The sequence below is a fragment of the Apteryx rowi genome, unplaced genomic scaffold (assembly GCF_003343035.1).
Source record: "Apteryx rowi isolate R43461 unplaced genomic scaffold, aptRow1 scaffold_144, whole genome shotgun sequence".
Lineage (NCBI taxonomy): Eukaryota > Metazoa > Chordata > Aves > Apterygiformes > Apterygidae > Apteryx > Apteryx rowi.
In genome coordinates this window covers 972,216-991,279 of record NW_020447686.1, presented here as the reverse complement: position 1 = coordinate 991,279, position 19,064 = coordinate 972,216, and the positions used below count along the sequence as shown (strand labels likewise).

The window sequence follows — 19,064 nt, the reverse complement described above, 5'->3', positions numbered from 1 at the left end:
GCACACTCCAGAGAAAATGCCAAGTGACATAAATGCTATAACACTGCCGTACTGTTGTCTAAATGCATATTAGAAATGAACTTTATGAAAACACTCATCAGCTTTTAATCAGCTGCTTTTACTGCTGGTCTGAGCTCAGGCAGGTTTGCTCTCCTTAGCTAACCTCGTGCTGCATGGTGGTGCAGGGGGGCTCCCTGTCGTCTTTCTCTGAAAAATCTCCATGTTCCCCAATGCAACTTCTTTGCTGGGAGGAGGTACAAAGTTTGATCTCTGTCAGGCAGGAGTCCATCAGATACTTTAGTAAGACGTATAAATATGCTTTAACCCAGTTGGTCTGAGAAGCTGCATTTCCATTTTTCTGGTTGTACATGTGGATGAAAGCAATGTCCTTGGACACTTAGCGTGACGTTGGCTGTTAAGCAGGTCCTCTGCTCTGTAGCAGCCTTGGCCGAACCGTGTGGGCCTGAAACTTGTCTGGGCACAGGAGCGTTAGACTGACAATTCTAAATCACTTCTACGTGCATTTTCGATGTGGTAAACTAGTGTAGTTATTACACTATATCTAACGTCTTTTTAATATCATTGTATTGTCTCTAATAACGAAACCAATTCCCAGTAAGTGTATTTTAAGAGACGATGGATGTTTGGATACATCTGCGAGCAGTGATGGATGGGCTGAGCAATGTTAGAAAAGCACTGTTATAACTAGCAAAAGAGGCGTAATTACTAACATGGTCTGGGCGTTGGTTTGCACAAAGGTTTTTAGTTTAATGAAACTGAGGAACATGAAGTRAGTGTACACTTTACACTTCAAATTTACTTTACATGGCATTACATCAGATCAAAAGTAGTCTGTCTAGGAAAAAAAAAAACCTTTTTCTTACCCTCCCTGTATCCTCTTATTTGGCTCTCTGAGATGAATTTTTTTTTTTTAGTTTCTGCAAGATGGGTCATGACAAATGCTTAAAAAAATCAGTACTCCTATCTGCACTTGCTCTTGATCTGTTTTCTGACAGTATTTGTAAGACTATTGTTTGCTGTAGCTAATATTAACAACAGTTAATAAAATAACGTAAGTGAACTTTGCTTCCTGGTGGCATAGGTCTGTTAGAGGCAATGTGAGTAAGTCGGGCAAAAACCTGCTCAGCAGGTTCTTACAGAGGTGAACTTGGCTTTTCCCTTCTAACTTCATTTTCAAAACTAGCCGCTGGTGAAGGGTTCGGTCGTTGTGCCCTGCATCCCTGAGGTGACTGAGCTCTGCAGTGGTGGCACCTGTACCCTGTGCCACCCTTAGGAAAATATCATCATCCTAATTTTTCCTCATGTAAGCCTAGCTACTGGCTATTTCCTTTTCCTCATCTATATTGCACAATGTTTGATAAACTTCCTTTGGAAAGATGCTTCATGCTTAGGGTTGTGGCTGAAAACCCAGATTGCCCTATGTGAAAAACTTGGGAACTTGGTTTTTCACAACAATACAGAGACCAAACTAACCTGGCAAATTTGGCGGGGCTGGAGGCAAGTTGAACTGCTGCCCGCTAGCAAGTAGCCTGTTAGCAAGGGCACTCGCCGGAGATGCAGGGACCTGGGCTCAAGTTTGCCCTGTCCCGATTCGGCCAACTCACCTAACCGCCAGCCGCTGATGGTTTTCTTTTGTTCTGTTATTGCTCCTTCATTTTGCTCTACTAATTGTTTACCGGACAAAAAGGTAGGTTGAGTACAAGGTCACTTGTGTGAGCTGTGATCAGGAACTTGGACATGGGTTTCCCATAACTGGGGAGTTTGGGCTGTTTAATGGGTCGTTATTTATTCTGAAGTGAGTGGAGATCTCAGTGTTTTGGGGGTTTTTTCAGGAAGTCTGTTGAGTTAAAATAGGTGCATTTCTGCCAGAAACAAAAATATTTAATTTCAGTGACTGGCATTTTACACTGAAAAAGTGCTTTTGCCAAAGAATTGCTGGTGAGCCGTAATTCACGGTATCTGCTGTCAGCATGGATTTAACCGATGTGCTGATCAGAAGAATCCTTGCAATCAGCAGAACTGTGGGCTCAGAGAGCTAATATGCAAAATGTGCAAAAACATCTGGTCTTTGTAGAGGAAAGATTTCTACAGTGAGAAAGGAAATGCTTGCCCTTGACTCCTCTGAACTACTGTGTAACTCAGAATAGCATGCGCAAGCCTTGATCAGCCCCAGGGCCTCATAGCAGTGGGCTCAGCATAAGCCTGTATGAAATCAGAACCCGGGACTTGAGCCTGTCGCATGTCTGTCAGTGCCCAGCAAACACGCAGACCCATGCATTTCGTATGGCAGGTCTGTTTGTGACCATCTTGGTCTTAGTGTGTTGTGCACAGATGTACAAAGCACCACCTGACGGTGGCTTGGAGGGCCCGCAGCTTAGATAGCAGTCTTCTAAAATTCACAGGTAAAATACAGCCTAGGGAGACTCGTACCTTAATGAATTGCACATTTAGGTACAAGGGTTACATGGCAGACATAAGAAAATTAATCCTAACCTTCCCTTTTCTACCACTTTTATTTTATGGCATTTTGCCCTCAAAAATAAAAATACACTAAAAGCTGATTCTGAGGTGCCATCCAGGGAAGGGTGGTTATTTTCCTTAGCTATAAAACTAGCATAACTATTTTCAACTGCCCCATGGGTATGGCTGCAGTACCACTGATTTTGTAAGTGGCATTGACAGTGTTTGCTGGACAATTTTTTGGCATAGTTAATTGTTCTGCTGCTTATTACAAGCATTTTTGTTAATCTGCAGTGTGTAACCTTAGGTTTTGGTTTCTTTACAGCAAAGAGCTCCAGGGAAAGTTTTGCATGATGCCGTTTGCAACCACCTCAACCTTGTTGAAGGCGACTATTTTGGCCTTGAGTTTCCAGATCATAAAAAGATGATGGTATGTAAAAGGGTTAATTTTCAACTGGTTTTCATTTACATGCACATGGTATTCTTTCCTCCTGCTCCTTACTTAAAAAGTGTGTTTAAGCCTGAATCTCCAAGAAAAAAACAGCCTATTTTTTAAAAAGTGTTCATCCCTGTTGGAGTTGAAGAAATGTTTTTAAAACCTGATTACTCCTTTCAGGTTTCATCCATGTTGAAAGTAGCAGGCAATTCAGACATGAGAGGGAAAGCAATTTATCTCCAATCAGTTGTACCAGAGAAGTCAAAGGCTGGATTGGCGCAGAGTTGATTTGCGATCTTTAACATCCTGCTTAACTTGGAGTGTGAAAATAGTAAAATCTTTCCTCTGTAGACAAGGCAAGTTACAATAATTGTGACACAGTTCCATGAAAAATATCTTGGGACAACAAGACAGATAAAATATAATGAGGGTAATAAAAAGGAAAAAGCAAAATGATGAAAGTCCTGTCTGGAGAGCTGTGTGTCACAGGCAGGTGTGCAGGTCCTGACACCCCGCGTGCTCAGAACAGGTGCCTGCAGCATTCACATGCTGCATTAATACTTCTGGGGTAGAAACACCATCATGTAGGAGAGTTAATGACTTCTCACTCTTTTTTTTTTTTTTTTTTTNTTTTTTTTTTTTTAAACTTTGTTTCACTTGCTGTGACCTTCTGGCATATGTGCTAGTTACCTGGATTGTTTGGCCAGTGCATTCTGGTACATACTGGATTTTTTGCCTGTTCAGTGAGTTCTGCAGCAGAAGCCTGGCTGATCTAAAGGAGATGATTGAGCAGCTAAGAAAAAAAAATGATATACGTTTGTGTCTATATAAAACTTATGTAAGGAACAACATTTCTTAGCTGAAGACAAAAGAGGATTTATTCACTGCTGCAGTAATCTGTTGTCATGGCTTAGCGCATGCTTGTATAGCCACTAAAACTGAACAGGAGTTGTCACGTAGTTTTAGGCCAACTATAATTAAAAAGGAAACTGAAAAATGGTCGTCAATCTTTTAAAAGTGATCCACTTCAGTTTGCTCCTGGATTTACATGAAACACAGTTTACTAGAAAGATTCATATGTTGCCATATATCCTCAGTTAATGCTTTAGGTAACTAAGAGCTTAACATAACACTTCAAAACAGTGCAACTGTACGGTGCTATCACAACAGAGTCCACGTTGCCATGTTAACACTGACAAACTGACATTAAAAACAAATCCTAACGTCTTGTGTATATTCAGTTGCCTCTTAGTTCTGTAGAACATAAGGAGAGCAGGTCATTTGGTCTGACCTTCTCCACTTCACAGGTCATTACGTTTCAGCTAGATGACCCTCTGTTTTGCTCAGCGACCTGGTCGGTCTTGTGAAAACAAAGTGGTTTATTTGCTTGAGGCAGAAGCAGGAGAGACGGAGGTGCTGCCAGTGCCTGAGGCCCTTGCAGTGGCTGGGATTCAACTGGGTGGAAATACATCCAGACGATCCCACTGGGGGAGCCAGGGCTCTCGGATGAAGAGGGGGTTGGAAAAACCTAAGGCTATTGCCAGTCTGACCTGAAGGAAAACTCCTCCACACATCCAAGAGGGTAACCCATCTGCCCCTACCCTTGTGAAAGGAAACACCATCCAAGCATGTGGGCGCACTGATCTGTGTGTGTCCACGAGCTGGTCTCACCTTTGCTTCTAGGAAAGGGGGAGGTCCCCGAATCTAGCCCACATGTGGCCAGCTGTGCCTGAGAGTGGTGCGAGTCAGTGGGAGGAATGCCATCGGCTCCCTAAGAGCAGGTCACAGGAACTCTGAAATATGGGAATTGATTGTGAATCACTGCTGCAGTGTGGAGTAGCATTCTGGGTGTGAGTAATATTTACGCTTAAACTGTAATACCAGTTTGTACGATGCAGTGGAGATAAATGTTCCTGTGGGATTTAAAACTTTCTGAGCTTCTTAACGGCTGTAATGTAGAACTCCAGTGTTGCGCATAGTAAAGAATTTGCAGTTAATTGTGAGTCTAAGGAATAAAACATACACACATGTTTTACTTTTGTATGATTTGAACAGGGTGGGTTGCTGCTCTTCCAACATAGTGTGTAATGTAAAAGGAAAAATAAATATTTGGAGTATATTTGTTTGGATATTATCATACATGCATGAAGCAATGTATTCACAGTTCAGCTGTGTTTATTTCAACATGCAAGGCTCCAGACCTCATACTTGACAGTAATATGTCAAGATGCCTGGCTGTTGTATATGTGCCAGAGGGCTGTGTTTGTAACAGAGAAGACGTGCAGGGCAGATGGACATGGAGGGTCTAAGGGCTGCACTTTCTACCCCGACAAGGGGAAGTGAGGCACAGTTGCCAAGCCTGGGGTTTTACAAAGTTTCGTCACACTTGATGGCTGCCTGAATTCTCCAGCTGCTGGAGGCCAGTCATTATCGGCAAATGTTGGACTTTGTTCAAAAAATAAATAATCGAGCTTTTTTAGTCCCAGACAAAACTGAGATCATGAATCCAAATTGAATCCTCATGTGATTTCTCATTTCCAGTTTATAAACCAATCTCAGAACAACTCTGTATAGACAGTGTGTGGGTAGCTGCATGATGCTTAAGTTCCAATTGCTTGGGTTTGGTGACACTGATGAAGTGGTTTTGCCCCACCTTCCCCCTTTCTCCCCATGCATTCAACACATGCATTACTAGTATCCAGCAATCTGGTAAAGGATGTTGTAACTTGCTTGCAAGGGTCACTAGGAAAGCAGAGAAAGGAACAGTGCACAATGTGCTTGTACTGTATCATATGCTCCCCATGGAGAGAGAAAGGAGAAGACTTTGTTACATCAAATAAAATATGAGACTCCCATATTCTTGTAAACTGGCTGTTTCATATTCAGGATTTTTTTTTCCCCCCTAAACTTGGCAAAGCTGCTGACCATCATTGCTGATTATGTACGTGCCAACTTTCTGAAACAAAACAGTTTAAAAATACTGAAGCGCCAAAATGTGTCAGAACCAGTTTAACGAGTGATAAATGCTGTTTTCCTGTTCTTGGATAACAAAGCTTCTTTAGCCCTTCCAAAAAGAAAATCACTTTCAGAGGCTGAGAAACATAAAACAATTCCATTGAGGAACATTAGCAAGTTTAAAAGTGCTTGAATGTAAGGTCTTGGCTAATTGGAAGCACTGTTAAGGTACCTCACTGGTATAGTAACTATGAAAATAGCAAAGAACTTTGGAACAGTTGTAACAGAAAAACCTGCCTGTTTCTGTCTGGCTTCTCAGGTGACTTTGTAAAATGGATATTTTGAGTATGTTTCAGTCTCTGCATAATCTAAAATTATTCAAGGTCAAAAGTGTATTCATTTCAATATGTATATTTTTTTTTTCCTGGAGGAAGACTTGGTTAATTTGTTTTTTAATGGTTTTAACCTATGTGAAGGTTGTAGGATGTTCCTCCCCAAATTCTAAATGTCTCCAAGGAAGGCTCCATGCAATTCGGTGAGATAACTACACCCAAGATTTGTATTTTGTTATCAGCTGAAGAGTGTGAGCTGTCACACTTCTTCAGTCCCTGTAAGCTGTTTGACTTTTATCTTCTGTGTGATTCTCCCTCAGCTTTCTGTAAGTTGTGTGAGGAAAACAGGTTATTTATCTGGACCCTTCCAGCTGAGACTACCAAATGGGGCTGTAGGCTCTGGTCACAGTATTTCCATTCGTTGCTTCTCTTTTGAAAGCTGAGGGAAAGACCCACACAACTTCCTTAAAAATGGCTTGTTAAAAAACAGATGAAAATAAAGCATTTGCAGAAATTACACTGTACCCAATTAGGAAAGCCTAGGCCTGGGCTTCCTAGATTTATAGAAAAGAGAAAACATTATGCTGCTAGAGAGTAAGCTTTCTTTCCCCCATGCTTTGAGCTGGGTATGCCTCATGCTCTTGACCTGTGAGAACATCCCTTCTCCAGGTAGCGCTGGCAAGGATTTCCACATTCATGTCCAGGCCTCACTAGGGGAATCCTGTGGGGACCCCAAAACCAGGAGGCTGTTGTCTTCTGCTCATTTCTCTATTTGCCTGGCATTCCCCACTCAAAGGCAAATATCAGCCCCTTTCACTTGCATTTCTGTAGATTAATTCAGGTGATGCTCTTTTATTTGCATTGCTGCTGTTTGCTTAGACTGGAGCTGGCTCAGGCCTCCCTGATGGAGGCATCCTCATATTATTCTCAAGGACCACAATGGCAGCGTAGGAGTGTCTCTTTCTTAATTTCTTGTTTCGGTTTCCTTTCTGCAAAATGAATGGTTACTGGCCAAACTTGCTGTGATTGCTAATATTTGAGACAAATAAGGGGAAAATCTCTTCCTTGGTGAATGCTGTTTTCCCAGTTCTCTGAATTTTTACTGCTTCAAAAGCTGTGCCACAGTGATAGCTTATTAAGCATAATGACTGTACTGCAGAAATTAAATAAGTAAATGGATAACCAAGTAGTGCAATGAAAAACAAGTGTTAGTTTGTTCAGAGATTATAACATCACCTTCTTTTGTTTTCAGGTGTGGCTCGATCTTTTGAAGCCTGTTATGAAACAGATTAGAAGTAAGTACTTCCTTGCTGTCATTCTTTGTATCCACCTGAGAATAGCTGAATAAATGAGGATTCTGTCAACTGGTATCATTATCTTCTCTATTTTCTTTACTGAATTTTGTTTGGGTTATTTTTTATTTCAGTTCTGTCCTTAAAAGATGTACTGTGTGTGCTGTCAAATTATGTCACAGCAACAAATTCTGCAAAGCATGTAGACATTGATCACATCTGGTTTTGCCTTTTCTATTGAAAGGTTTAAACCAGTGGCAGACTTTGGAAGGTTTAATCAGTCACTAGAAGCATGGAATTGAGGCAGTGGTATCAATGGAAGGAGCACTTTTGTTGAGGAAAAAAAGCATGCAACAAAAAAAAATACGTTGTTGAAAGGTAGTAGTAATCAGGATGGAAGAAAAAGAACCGGAAGAAATTATTAATGGGAAGAAGCTAGCAAGTATGTTACAGCTGTCTGGGACGTTGCCACAGAACTTGGAACTGTCTTAGACCAAGAGGAGAAAATAGTTGGGTTAAAGAAGTCAGGGCATGTCATGGTGGGTGGCTGGAGAGGAAAGGACATTGTAAATACCCAGCAGCCTTGGGAGGAGTAGAAGTGAACAAGAAGGGTTTTGACGATTTTGTTTCTTTATCAAATGTCAGCAAAGTACTTTATTTATTGACATATGCCCTGGAGATTAAGTTTTCATGGGCATCTCTCCAGAGCACATAACCAGATATAAACGGGTCATATTAGTATGAGTTAATTCTGTGGAAACTCTCCCTCTGACAAGAGAGAGGTGCATTGCTCCTTTTGTCATTGATCATATTTGTAGGAGTCCAAACAACTGTGCTGCTATTAAAATAGAAATAATAATTTGCTAGTGGACTTGAAAAACAGAGTATATTTTAGTACTTTCCTGTTCGGAAGCAAGGATGACAGACACAGGTAATACATTTTACTGGATCAACTGATGCAGTAACTAAAACGGGCTTGGTTTTGGCAGAGTATCCTTCCAAGTCACTGTTCTCTTCTATTGTCCATGAATTTATTGTGTCATTTTTAAGAACATCAAAAATACTGACACAGGATGGAGGTTAGCATGTATCCATGCATTGCATATTCCACAAATCATCTATTTTACATCATTCTGTATAATAAAATTTGGCCAGCATGTTACAAATATATCACTAATTTCCTTTGACATTTCCCTAGGACCGAAGCACGTTGTTGTAAAATTTGTGGTGAAATTCTTCCCACCTGACCATGCTCAGCTGCAGGAAGAACTAACAAGGTTAGTAGTTGTGTAACTGTATTCTTTTAATCTCTAGTGGACAGAGGGGAGAACATGGGATTTGAGGTGACTGGGTGACAGTTGATGTCTCCTTCTCAGTACTAACTTGATGCTATTTGCATCACCTTTGAATGCACCTGAAAAATAGGAGCATAAGACTCTGTTGCGCTCTGTGCTAAGAGGTTCTGCAGAGCACAGGAGTCCTTTGTCTCCTTGAATATGGGGTCCTGGAAGAGCTTTGCCCTCCTCAAGAGAAGACAATTCAGAGTCCCCCAAGCCCCTTTGGCAATAGTGTTGGAAGGGTCCTGGATTGAGCCGCATATTGCTGCCCTGGAGACCTCCCCTTGCAGAGGGATGCTTGCGACTCTGCATCCACCTTTGGGAGAGGATTGTTTTGCCTAAATTGCCCCAGCATCTGAGGGRCCCTATTCATAGAGCCAATGCAAATGCCAGAGGTTTGTGTGAGTGGGAGTGTGATTTCTTAGATGGAGGAATGGAAAGATTTCACTGAAAATGAAAAGTGAGAGAAAAGTAGAGAAGAACATACATGTATGCAGAAAGAATACCTTAAAGGTGTGTTTATTTTCAGTGCTCTTTAAAAACTTGATTTAAACTCTAAATTTCACACTGTGTAGGCACAGATAGAAGAGTCATATTTCTGTATGAATGAGCACGTATGAGAGACCTATTAAGGTTCTTCCTCCCTAGCAGATCCATTTTCAATCAAAAACATTCGGTTTCATTGTAGTATTTCTGTGGTGAAACTTTTCAACTCTTCTTCTGGTCTACAGTCTTTATCTTTAACTACATCTGTAACTACATTTTTTCTGTTCTGATTCAGTATTTTCACTATTCCATTAGTTTTTATTTTTAATCCTCCCATAGGACAAAGTCCTCTTTTGCAAAGAGCTCTTGAATCTATAGGACGTGCTTTACAAAGAACAAATCCACCTTCATGGTGTTCTGCAAAAATGTGTTCTGCATTTATCTCTGTCTTGTTTTATTTTGGTAATAGAGCAATAGAATGGAAAAAAAYGATTGATATATCCAACTGGCCTTGATGTAGGAAGAATGAGTATTTACTTGAAAGTCTGAGGAAAAATAATAAAGATCTGAATGAAAACTCGTAATGTTATGTTACTAGGGAAAATTTTCTGTTTCTGAGTAGGTATTCTGCATATCAGTTGCTTAGTACGTGCACTGTAAATTGATTTTAGTGATCTGTTTCTACACCTGAAGACATCTCTTTGAATCTTAATGATTTTTTTGGTTAGATTTTTAAATGTGTATGCTAGGGACCTTGACTGTGTATGTATGTACGCAGCAGTCTGTGGGATATGAAAGCATATCCATGGGGAACAGCTTCATCACTTGGAGAAGCAGCTAACACATCATTTTGGTGCTTTACTTTCCTGCTAGGGTGAATTCTGTATGACTAGGCAGAGATATCTGTCTCTCTCTGTCTCAGCATATCTCCTCATTTCTAGAAAAGAGAGAGAAAAAGAAGACACTATGCAAGTTTGAAAAGAACATTTATTTAGATCTGCTATATTATTTCATGTACAGTTGGTTTTCATACTCCTCAACTCAGTTATCCACATAATTTGTAGAAGTCAGATCAAACCAACATGATTTGTGTGCTTGCTTTCATATCAGCCTGGTAAGATCCAAGTTTCTGTACTTCAAGTAGAGGTGTTAGTTTCTTTTTTTCTGAGTAGAGCATGCTATGGGTGAACTTTTCTCACGAGAAAATCCCATCTATGTTATTTGGAATAAACCTCTGATTGGGAATATCTTCATGTTGAAATCAGATGAGAACAGCTGAGTCAATAGAAAGGCAGTTTTCATCTGGTAAATTCAGTGCTGATCTTTTGATGGTGCTAGCAACTTCCAAGATGTGGCCGTCCCCATTGTCAAGTGGCTCACAGCTACAAGAGAAATTAAAAACTACAGTTTTTCACAGTGGTTTAGCTTTTGTAAAGGAGCACTCTACTAATAATATTAAGATCAGATATATAAACCCTGTGATTGCGTAAAGGAAGCTCCTGTGGTTTGTACCTTTCCCAATAGTATATACTCCTATTCTCTCTTTAACTCCTTTATTCTGTCCTTTTTATATGATATGTATTCCTTTTGTAATGCCATTGTTTTTAATATGAAGGAATGAACTATGCTATCAAATAATGGTCAGTTTGATAACATGTGCTACTGTCCTACACAACTGTAAGTCTGTAATCCCCAAACACTGTAGCACCTCTTTCTGTTGCTCACAGACACAAATAAGTAGATAGAAAAAATCATGTCATATGAAAGAAACACATACAAAAGCAGCATTAATGTTGCATGGTTAAAATCTCCTCAGGTGTAGTAATGAAGTATTTACAGTGGGCTTGTTCACTGTATTTCAAAGAGGTGAAAAACCTGTCAACCTTGCAGCTCTCCTTGAGCTACTGTGGTTCAGCTGCATAACAGCAGTACTGCTGTGGAACCACAGTACCACTGTGTACCACTGAAATTGCCCTGCCCAAGGTATGCTGCATGCCAAGGACTGGGCAAATGTTTATAATCAGATCAAACCCAACATGCTTGACCTGATTTGCCAGCCAGGGCTGCTCCCTGGATCCATATCATGTGTCCAACCCATGGTGCTTCATTGTCTTTTGTAGTATAAAGCTGGAGACTCCAGAAAATGGGGTCCGATCAAGTGATGTGTTTACAGAAGACAGGCTTTCTCACAGAGGAACTGCAGTCGTTGGAAGGCTTGTTAATGTGTCTAACCAATTCAGGAGACATTTCTCATACAGCTACGTTTATTTCCAGGAAAGCTGATCATCTTAAGAATTTAATGCTGAGTGGGACTAAGCAATTTTGATTCCTGTTGAAGCTAGTAGAAATTTAGATGCTGAAACAATGTTGTGGACTTGTGGTGTCTCTGCACTTCTGTTTCTTGTCTATAAACTGTCCGTGTAGAACTGCCCTACACGGCTGAGATGGTTTGGAAATGAATATGTTAAAAATGGTTGGTGCACCGGTGGCACAGTTAATGGGACCGCAAAAGTATCAGAGCTAGCTAGAGATGTTCAGTCAAGATCTTGTTCCTCATTTCCAGGTGAATGCCAAGGTGGAAGTGTAAAGTTCTGCTTGCGTTCTACAAGGACCAAGTGATAACTCCAAATCTCACTGGTTTATCTGGCATTTCCTCATAGTTACAAGCAGCTCCATTATCTAGTGCTGCTTGTTGTGTGGTTGCTGAGCACATAATAGCTGTCACATTGCTTCCACTGTCATATCCCTTCCAGATCTCATTGCTCTGTTTAAAAGGGAGAGGGAGAGAGAAAAAGAGAGAGATCTTGGTTTTGCAAAGCACCCGCTATGTAAGTCCCTAATGACTATAATACAGTACCTATTATGTTTTATTTCACCTCTGAGCTTACAAAAATCAGATCATTTCCCTAGATTCCAAAGAGTGAAAGGAACCTGTTGCCAGAAACTGAGTCAGCGTTGAAATACTTTTCCTTCCTTTTCTCATGCTTTGTATAACTCTTTGTTCACTTTTGTTTTGCAGGTACCTATTTGCATTGCAAGTGAAGCAGGACCTGGCACAGGGAAGACTAACATGTAATGATACCAGCACTGCCCTCTTAATCTCACACATTGTACAGTGTAAGTTCCCTTCTTCCTTCTTTTCAGGAGGAGAAACAGGATGATTGGTTGGACATGCTTTGCTGGGTTATCTGTTAATAGCTGCCATAGGAAGAGGGTCAAGCCACGTGAGCAATTTATTACATTTCTGTATAATGGCATTAAAGTACAGGTAACTTACTATTTCAGATAAAGAGCTCCTGGACACTGGATTTGCATTTTTAAAGCACTGCATCTGACACTCTGACAAGGCTACTTTAAAAAGCAAATTTTGCAGGTGGCAGTAAACGGGTTGAATTCTTCTCCTGAGTTCCTGTTTTATTATTTATATTTAACATTGTATCATATCAGCAGAGCATTCAAATTCCTAGAGATCTGTATGCTCTCTAGAGAATGTAGTAAATAAACATGCTTAGAATGCCAGACTAAATCAAAGTCCTAAGAGGAAACTGGTAGGGAAGAAAAAACCAACAGATTTTAAACTTGTTTTTTATCTGAAAGAATGGCACAATAAAACTGTTCAGTAGAGTCATATATTAACTTTTTTCATCATATCAAAGCTTATTTTATCTTCCAAATCACTTGAAAGGCAATATATGCTTTCCGTTGCAAGAGATTATGGTATGTTGTATTGAGAATAACAGTAGGAAGAAACACTTAGTAGTATGTATAAGCCTTGGTGGAAATATCCAGTCATAATCAACCATTGTTTTGAATGGCCATTGTACAATCTAGTATTGCATTTTCCGCTGAAGTGCTGTTTGGTGTAGACTGCTGTCAGCAAAGATGTTCAGAAATACTTTAGTGATCAATAAATAATTCCTATGATGCTTTGTCAGAGTCTGGGCGTTAGGATAGTTTCTTGTCAATCATTGTTGAAAAGGAAAGGCAGATATTGCATGATTTTCTATTTGCCGTGGTCATCATTGACCAGTGTTACTGAGGAGCAATAAGAAGTTGTACAGCAGTCTCTATGAAATTCTGTATTCCTCATATCCTTTTAGAGTGGAATATGTTTGCAGCACAGACTTTAAAAAAAAAAAAAAAAATCCTTGGCTATTTTGCTTGTTGTGTCTTTTAGTTTTTCTTGTTACTGTGTTCAGCACACCAACTATATTTCTCTTTCCTGACTTCTTTTCATCTCTGTGATAATTTGGGGAAATCGAGTGTTACAGTGCGTGCTAGGGGGTTGAGTCCTCCTACTAAATGTCTGTGCAAAGAGACATGTTGGGGAGAAGATACCCTAACACTTGTGTCTCTTCATTTGGGGTATTTTTTCATGATCATCCTCTCTTGAGCTCTGCAATTCTCTATACAGTATTTTCCTTATCACTTCAACTTAGATCCTAGTTCATGTCTTACTTATGTCTTACTGATTACTCAATTAAATTCTTCTGAGTCATCTACAGCCCTGGTGTCTGAACTGCTCATTGGGCAACTACTAACTTGTTTTCCTAAAGCAACAGCATAAGAGGATAAAATCCCAGGATGTCCATTCACCTTTATAAACTTCCCCTTTTTTCTCCTTCACTCCTTTTTCCCCCTTTTCCTCCTCACAGTCAAACTCAAATTTAACTACATGTTTTTCAAAATTCTTCCATTATACACCTGGCCATTTCCCCCAACACACCTGTGCGGGCAGGCTTTCTCTCCAAATCTGGGCTACAGCAAATCTAACTTCATTTTAAAGTCTGCAAAAATGGCGAATCAACACCACTGCTCTTAGGCTACTGAGATATGTTATGCTGTTGAATTACATAATTGTCCTCAATTATGGTGAATGATCGTGGTGATTTGAACTGTTTTTAGTTCTTTGTCCCCTTTTCCCCACCTGTAAACTTGAGGTCCAGAGAGATTCTGAATTGTGATTTTTAGGAATCAAATAATATTCTCCTTATGGAGGGTAAGAGAAGATGGTTCTGTACTGAAAAACTTGAGTTTTTCCATTTTAGCAGAAAGAGGGAGGTCAGAGATTAATCATGCAGAAAGGAGACAGCATTCACAGAATCTAAACTGCAGTTTTGGGTGGAGGGTTTTGTGCCTTGTGGTGCACCTGCAGTGCTGCTCCCCTCCTCATCTCCTGACTCCAAGCTGGGCGGCTTTTGATGTTTATGATTTTGTCCTCTCCCCCTTTTTTGTGTAACTGTGTTTGCTGGAAATCTCTGCTAGAACTTTGTGATTGTCTCATTTATTTATCCATCTTGTGTCTCATAAAGATTTTTCCATGAAAATTGTCTCTGATAAGCGTATATAGCTCTATCTTACCCACGCAGCTCTTCTGTATTTATTTTCTCTTTGGCTTATTATTCAGTAGCTAAAAAATATTACACATTTGTCTGCAACAAAAATAAAACTTCACAGCTGATAATAGTAACGATATCAAAGTGGAAAGATTGAGAAGGCAGGAGGTTAGGTGCTGTGTCTTCTCAGTGCTGTGCCTACCAGCAGTTTCCATGGGGCATATCTGATTCCAGAAGCCTTTATATTATGGATACAAGCTTAAGGACTCTTATTTAAATAAAATTATAATATGACAGCAAATAGGTTTCTGTTAAATTAGCATGTATATTTCAGAATGAATTGTATATATGAAAGATTCTACATAAAAATACCTTTAAATATTGTAGAAAGTGTTAAAAGTGCGAGATTACTTTGATACAGTGAATGATGCAGAAAGTGAAAGTGTGAAGTAAGAAGATGGACTGATAAAAGGAAAAGAGCTGAAATATAAAGCATTAGACATACTGGAAGTACTAATGCAGACAGAATACAGAGAGAGTGGTGTGATACACTTGCAAGATAAGAGAAAAGAGAGTACCGGTGGAAGTCAATCTTTGACTAAAACACGGGAAGATTTTAAAGAGGAGTTATATGAGAGGCTGGTGGTATTTGAGATAAAACTCCCTCTCTTTCTAGGAATTTAAGATGAAGAAGGAGGGTTAGAGGGGGAAGAAGGAGAAGCTGTTGTGTACAGGGTCAGAGAGAACAAATTCAGAAGTAGTTTGAAAGCCAAGAGGACAATCTTGATAATGGATTTGCAGTCAACAGATGCAGAGAACATTATAGAAAAGTACTTGGCTCTGTACTCTTGGCTCTGAAGAAAGCCCTACGTAACAGGATTTAACTACATCTGTGTACAAGGATGTACAAGGTATGATACGCATTTTAAAGAGTCAAGGCCCAACTTATGTCATTTGAGGCACTGCAAACCTAGACAGAAGAGAAACAATCTTTCATTTGAGTTAGGATTAAAAATGGACCCCAAAGATATGTGACACTGGAGGCAAGTAAAATTGGGGTGATGGAGCTGCTTCTGAGATGGGAACAAAAGGGACCTTTCTACAAAGGAGGATTCTCAGATATTCCTTAACAAGAAAGTCCTGTAGTTGCATATCAGAAGGGATCAATCAGAGCAGATGGGATGAGGAAGGGGGTGGGAATCAGACAATCTTGATTATCAACTGTTTTTCCAACCATGGCCTCTCCAACCTCCTGCGTATTAAAAGTAGTCAGGTGGCTGCAGCAGATTTGGGTTGAAAGGTTTTTCATAGGTGCTTGTGGTCATCATCTTCCTTGCCTATGCAAGATTATTGCTCTCCCCTCTGCATTTGCAGCTATATCTGCTCCCAGACAAAATTCTGTCAAAAATCACCTGCGGTGTCTTAAATATCTACTTAAACCTTTCTTTTTTCTAAACCAGCTCATTTTGGACAGAACTGGATTAAGGGATCATTTATATGGGCAGAGCTGGGGTGGTGGTACCCTAAGGTGAGGATGAGGCAAGGATCTGAGCCTGAGTCCATAACATACTAGGTCAACTGCAGAACAATATGTCTGACTGTAGCCTAGATTTAATTTGAGGGAGCTGTATTTTAGTTTCATTTATGTTAATAAGGTAGCAGCATTTGTTGTAGTATTGTTCCTATTATTCCAGCACATCTGTGGGCAGAGGCTGGTATACTGTTCTGTTTAAAAAAAACTAATAGCAAAATTTTCAGAGTCATTCAAGAATACTAGGCAAGAAGATAGTAATATGGTACCCACACATAGGTTGCCCAACACCCCAAAAGGAAATCTCACTGAATGGGCTGGAAAATGGAAGGTGGGTGTGACATACTGTTGCACAGACGTTTTTGAATAACTGCAGCAGATGGGAGCAACTTTGAGGAGGAGGGTGACAGAATATGTCTCAAATCGCTGCGAAATTAGAGGAAGACAAATGTTTTGTAACCCCATGAGATGGAAGACGTGCACGTGTTGAAACAAGCAAAACACAACCCTCTATCTTCCARTTTGCCCCAGGAGATTATAGTGTAGGGCTTGGGTCTGATGAAGAAGCTTGTGCTTGCCTGTTTTAGGAGAAGTGCAACTGAGCACCACCATGGGTGTGAGAAAGATCGGTGAGTTCTGCTGGAATAGTGCTGTCCTTCTCCTGGTCACCCCCTTTATCCCCGCACACAAGTCAAGGCAGCACTGTGATGGCTTCATTTGGTAAACTGACATCTGATAGCTACTTACTTGGTTGTGGTGAATGGGAGGAATCCTTGGGCTGCTTCTTGCATGTCAGATATTCACACAGATGAGAAGGGAGGAATGTGTGGAAGATACAATAAGGGGAGTTTGAGTCATGAAACCATGGCACAGCTTACAGCAAACTGTGTTTGCTTCTCTTCCCTCTTCCCTGCTATCTGCACCTTTTGGTGCAGATTTAATTCACTGTTTTAATAGACTTTTTTTTTTTTTTTTTTTTAATTCTCCATAGCTGAGATTGGGGATTTTGATGAAACCATAGATCGTGAACACTTAGCAAAGAACAAGTATATACCTCAACAAGAAGCACTAGAAGACAAAATCATGGAATTTCACCGTAATCACATGTAAGATTTTTTCTTCCCCTTGTTATTAGTCCTCTTTTCCTTCAGTGTAATTCTAACTGTGCATACATGCTAGATTATAAGTACAGAAGAGATTCAGGCCTCTGAGTTTCTTGAAGGTTATTACTCRAAAAAAAGTTCAAGCCCATGAGTTTCCTGAAGGTTACTGCTGTCTTTCTCCTGTCATCATAACAAGATGTTTAAAGAGCAATTGATTTTGATATTCATTTAAGCATGCAATTATTTTACAGTCTATTTCATACAAAATGCTTCACTGCTGATTTTGTGCATGCAGATATGATTGCAGATGATGACTCTGATCAGTCAGGCACTTGTGACAGTAGGCTCTTTGATTTCAAGGACATAGAATGTTGCATTTTCACCTTTTCATGCTGTATTTAGAGATAGGTGAAGAAGGATCTTAATGATAGTTTTAGGGAAAGCACAGAGTGCTTGCAGAATTAAGGATTTGGAGAATAGGATTCAAGATCATGTTGCAAATTAGTGACTTGGTGTCCCAAGTCCTGGAGAAGAGACTAGTAGTAGAAGGTGGTTGAAAGAATTAAGAATAAGGCATAGAAAGGTATATTTCTGCTTTTGAGAACACTTCAGGACTTGAACAGTTTCATTTTGAACTAACTGGAGTTGAGATGAGTGGGTGGGAGTTGTATAGCAGTAATAATCAGAACTTTTTCATAATTTAGTTGAGGAATTTAGTGCTTATGGGTTCACAACATTTATATTAAGGCTGTTATGTTTTCTGTTTTACTTTTTTAAAATCATATTCACTTTTACAGTGAACAACATTCTTATAAACTTTTATTTTTATGAATTTGCTAAGGAATATCGTGTGCTATTCCAATGGAAAATATATAGAGAGTGAGTGACTTCTGTTAAAGTTAATGCTTCAAGACCTAGTTGTTTAAGGTGTCTCAGAATTGGAGTGATCAAAATTTCTAGTAGACTGTAAAATCTGTGGATTCTTTGGTATTGGTTTACGCTAAGATGAAGTTGTTTTTCTAGCTGATATAAATGTAGGGGCATGGAACAGCCATGCGGATATGGTACTACTGACAGGTTTCAGACTCTGTGATGATATGTCTCTTTGTTCTTTAGAGGATCTGTTCATCTCTGTGAAAAGGTGTGAACAATTTGTGTCTTTTTCTCTGTTTCGATTTTCAAGGGGACAAACACCAGCAGAGTCTGACTTCCAGCTTTTGGAGATCGCCCGTCGGCTGGAGATGTATGGAATACGCTTGCATCCAGCCAAGGACAGGGAAGGGACAAAAATCAACCTGGCTGTTGCCAACACAGGCATTCTGGTGTTTCAGGTTAGAGCTGCTCAGATTATGGCTGTGTGCTTTATAAAGCAGAAAAAAATCTCACAACAATAAGAATTTCAAGACCTCAACAATGTCTCTGAGAATTTGGTTGGAAAAATTCAGGAACTTCCAAATTTTTTCCAACAAGCCAACAATGAGCTTAAACCTTTACAGTTGCGTTGGATCCTTCACTTCCAGGAATGCTTACCTTATGTGGCTATGGAGGACCCTCTTTTACCCCTCCTGGGAAACCTGCATGCTTGATCACTTCCCTGAAATGCCTGTACACCAATGCACGCAGCATGGGGAACAAACAGGAAGAACTAGAGATATGTGTGCGGTCGCAGGGCCGTGATCTCATTGCCATTACAGAGACATGGTGGGATAGCTCGCATGACTGGAGTGCTGTCATGGATGGCTACATGCTTTTTAGGAAAGACAGGCCAGGAAAGC

The 19,064-nt window shown here is 40.0% G+C and overlaps 1 protein-coding gene across 1 annotated transcript in view; it reads left to right on the top strand.

Annotated features, from left to right (window-relative positions):
- The window catches only part of FARP1 (FERM, ARH/RhoGEF and pleckstrin domain protein 1), a 178,780-nt gene that overhangs the window by 99,932 nt on the left and 59,784 nt on the right, over nt 1–19,064 (top strand). Inside the window, exons 2-7 of the mRNA XM_026058206.1 lie at nt 2,807–2,911; nt 7,457–7,499; nt 8,695–8,773; nt 12,339–12,436; nt 17,178–17,292; nt 18,473–18,620. Of these exons, the coding sequence (XP_025913991.1) occupies nt 2,807–2,911; nt 7,457–7,499; nt 8,695–8,773; nt 12,339–12,436; nt 17,178–17,292; nt 18,473–18,620 (588 nt within the window). The remainder of the gene's footprint in view (nt 1–2,806; nt 2,912–7,456; nt 7,500–8,694; nt 8,774–12,338; nt 12,437–17,177; nt 17,293–18,472; nt 18,621–19,064) is intronic.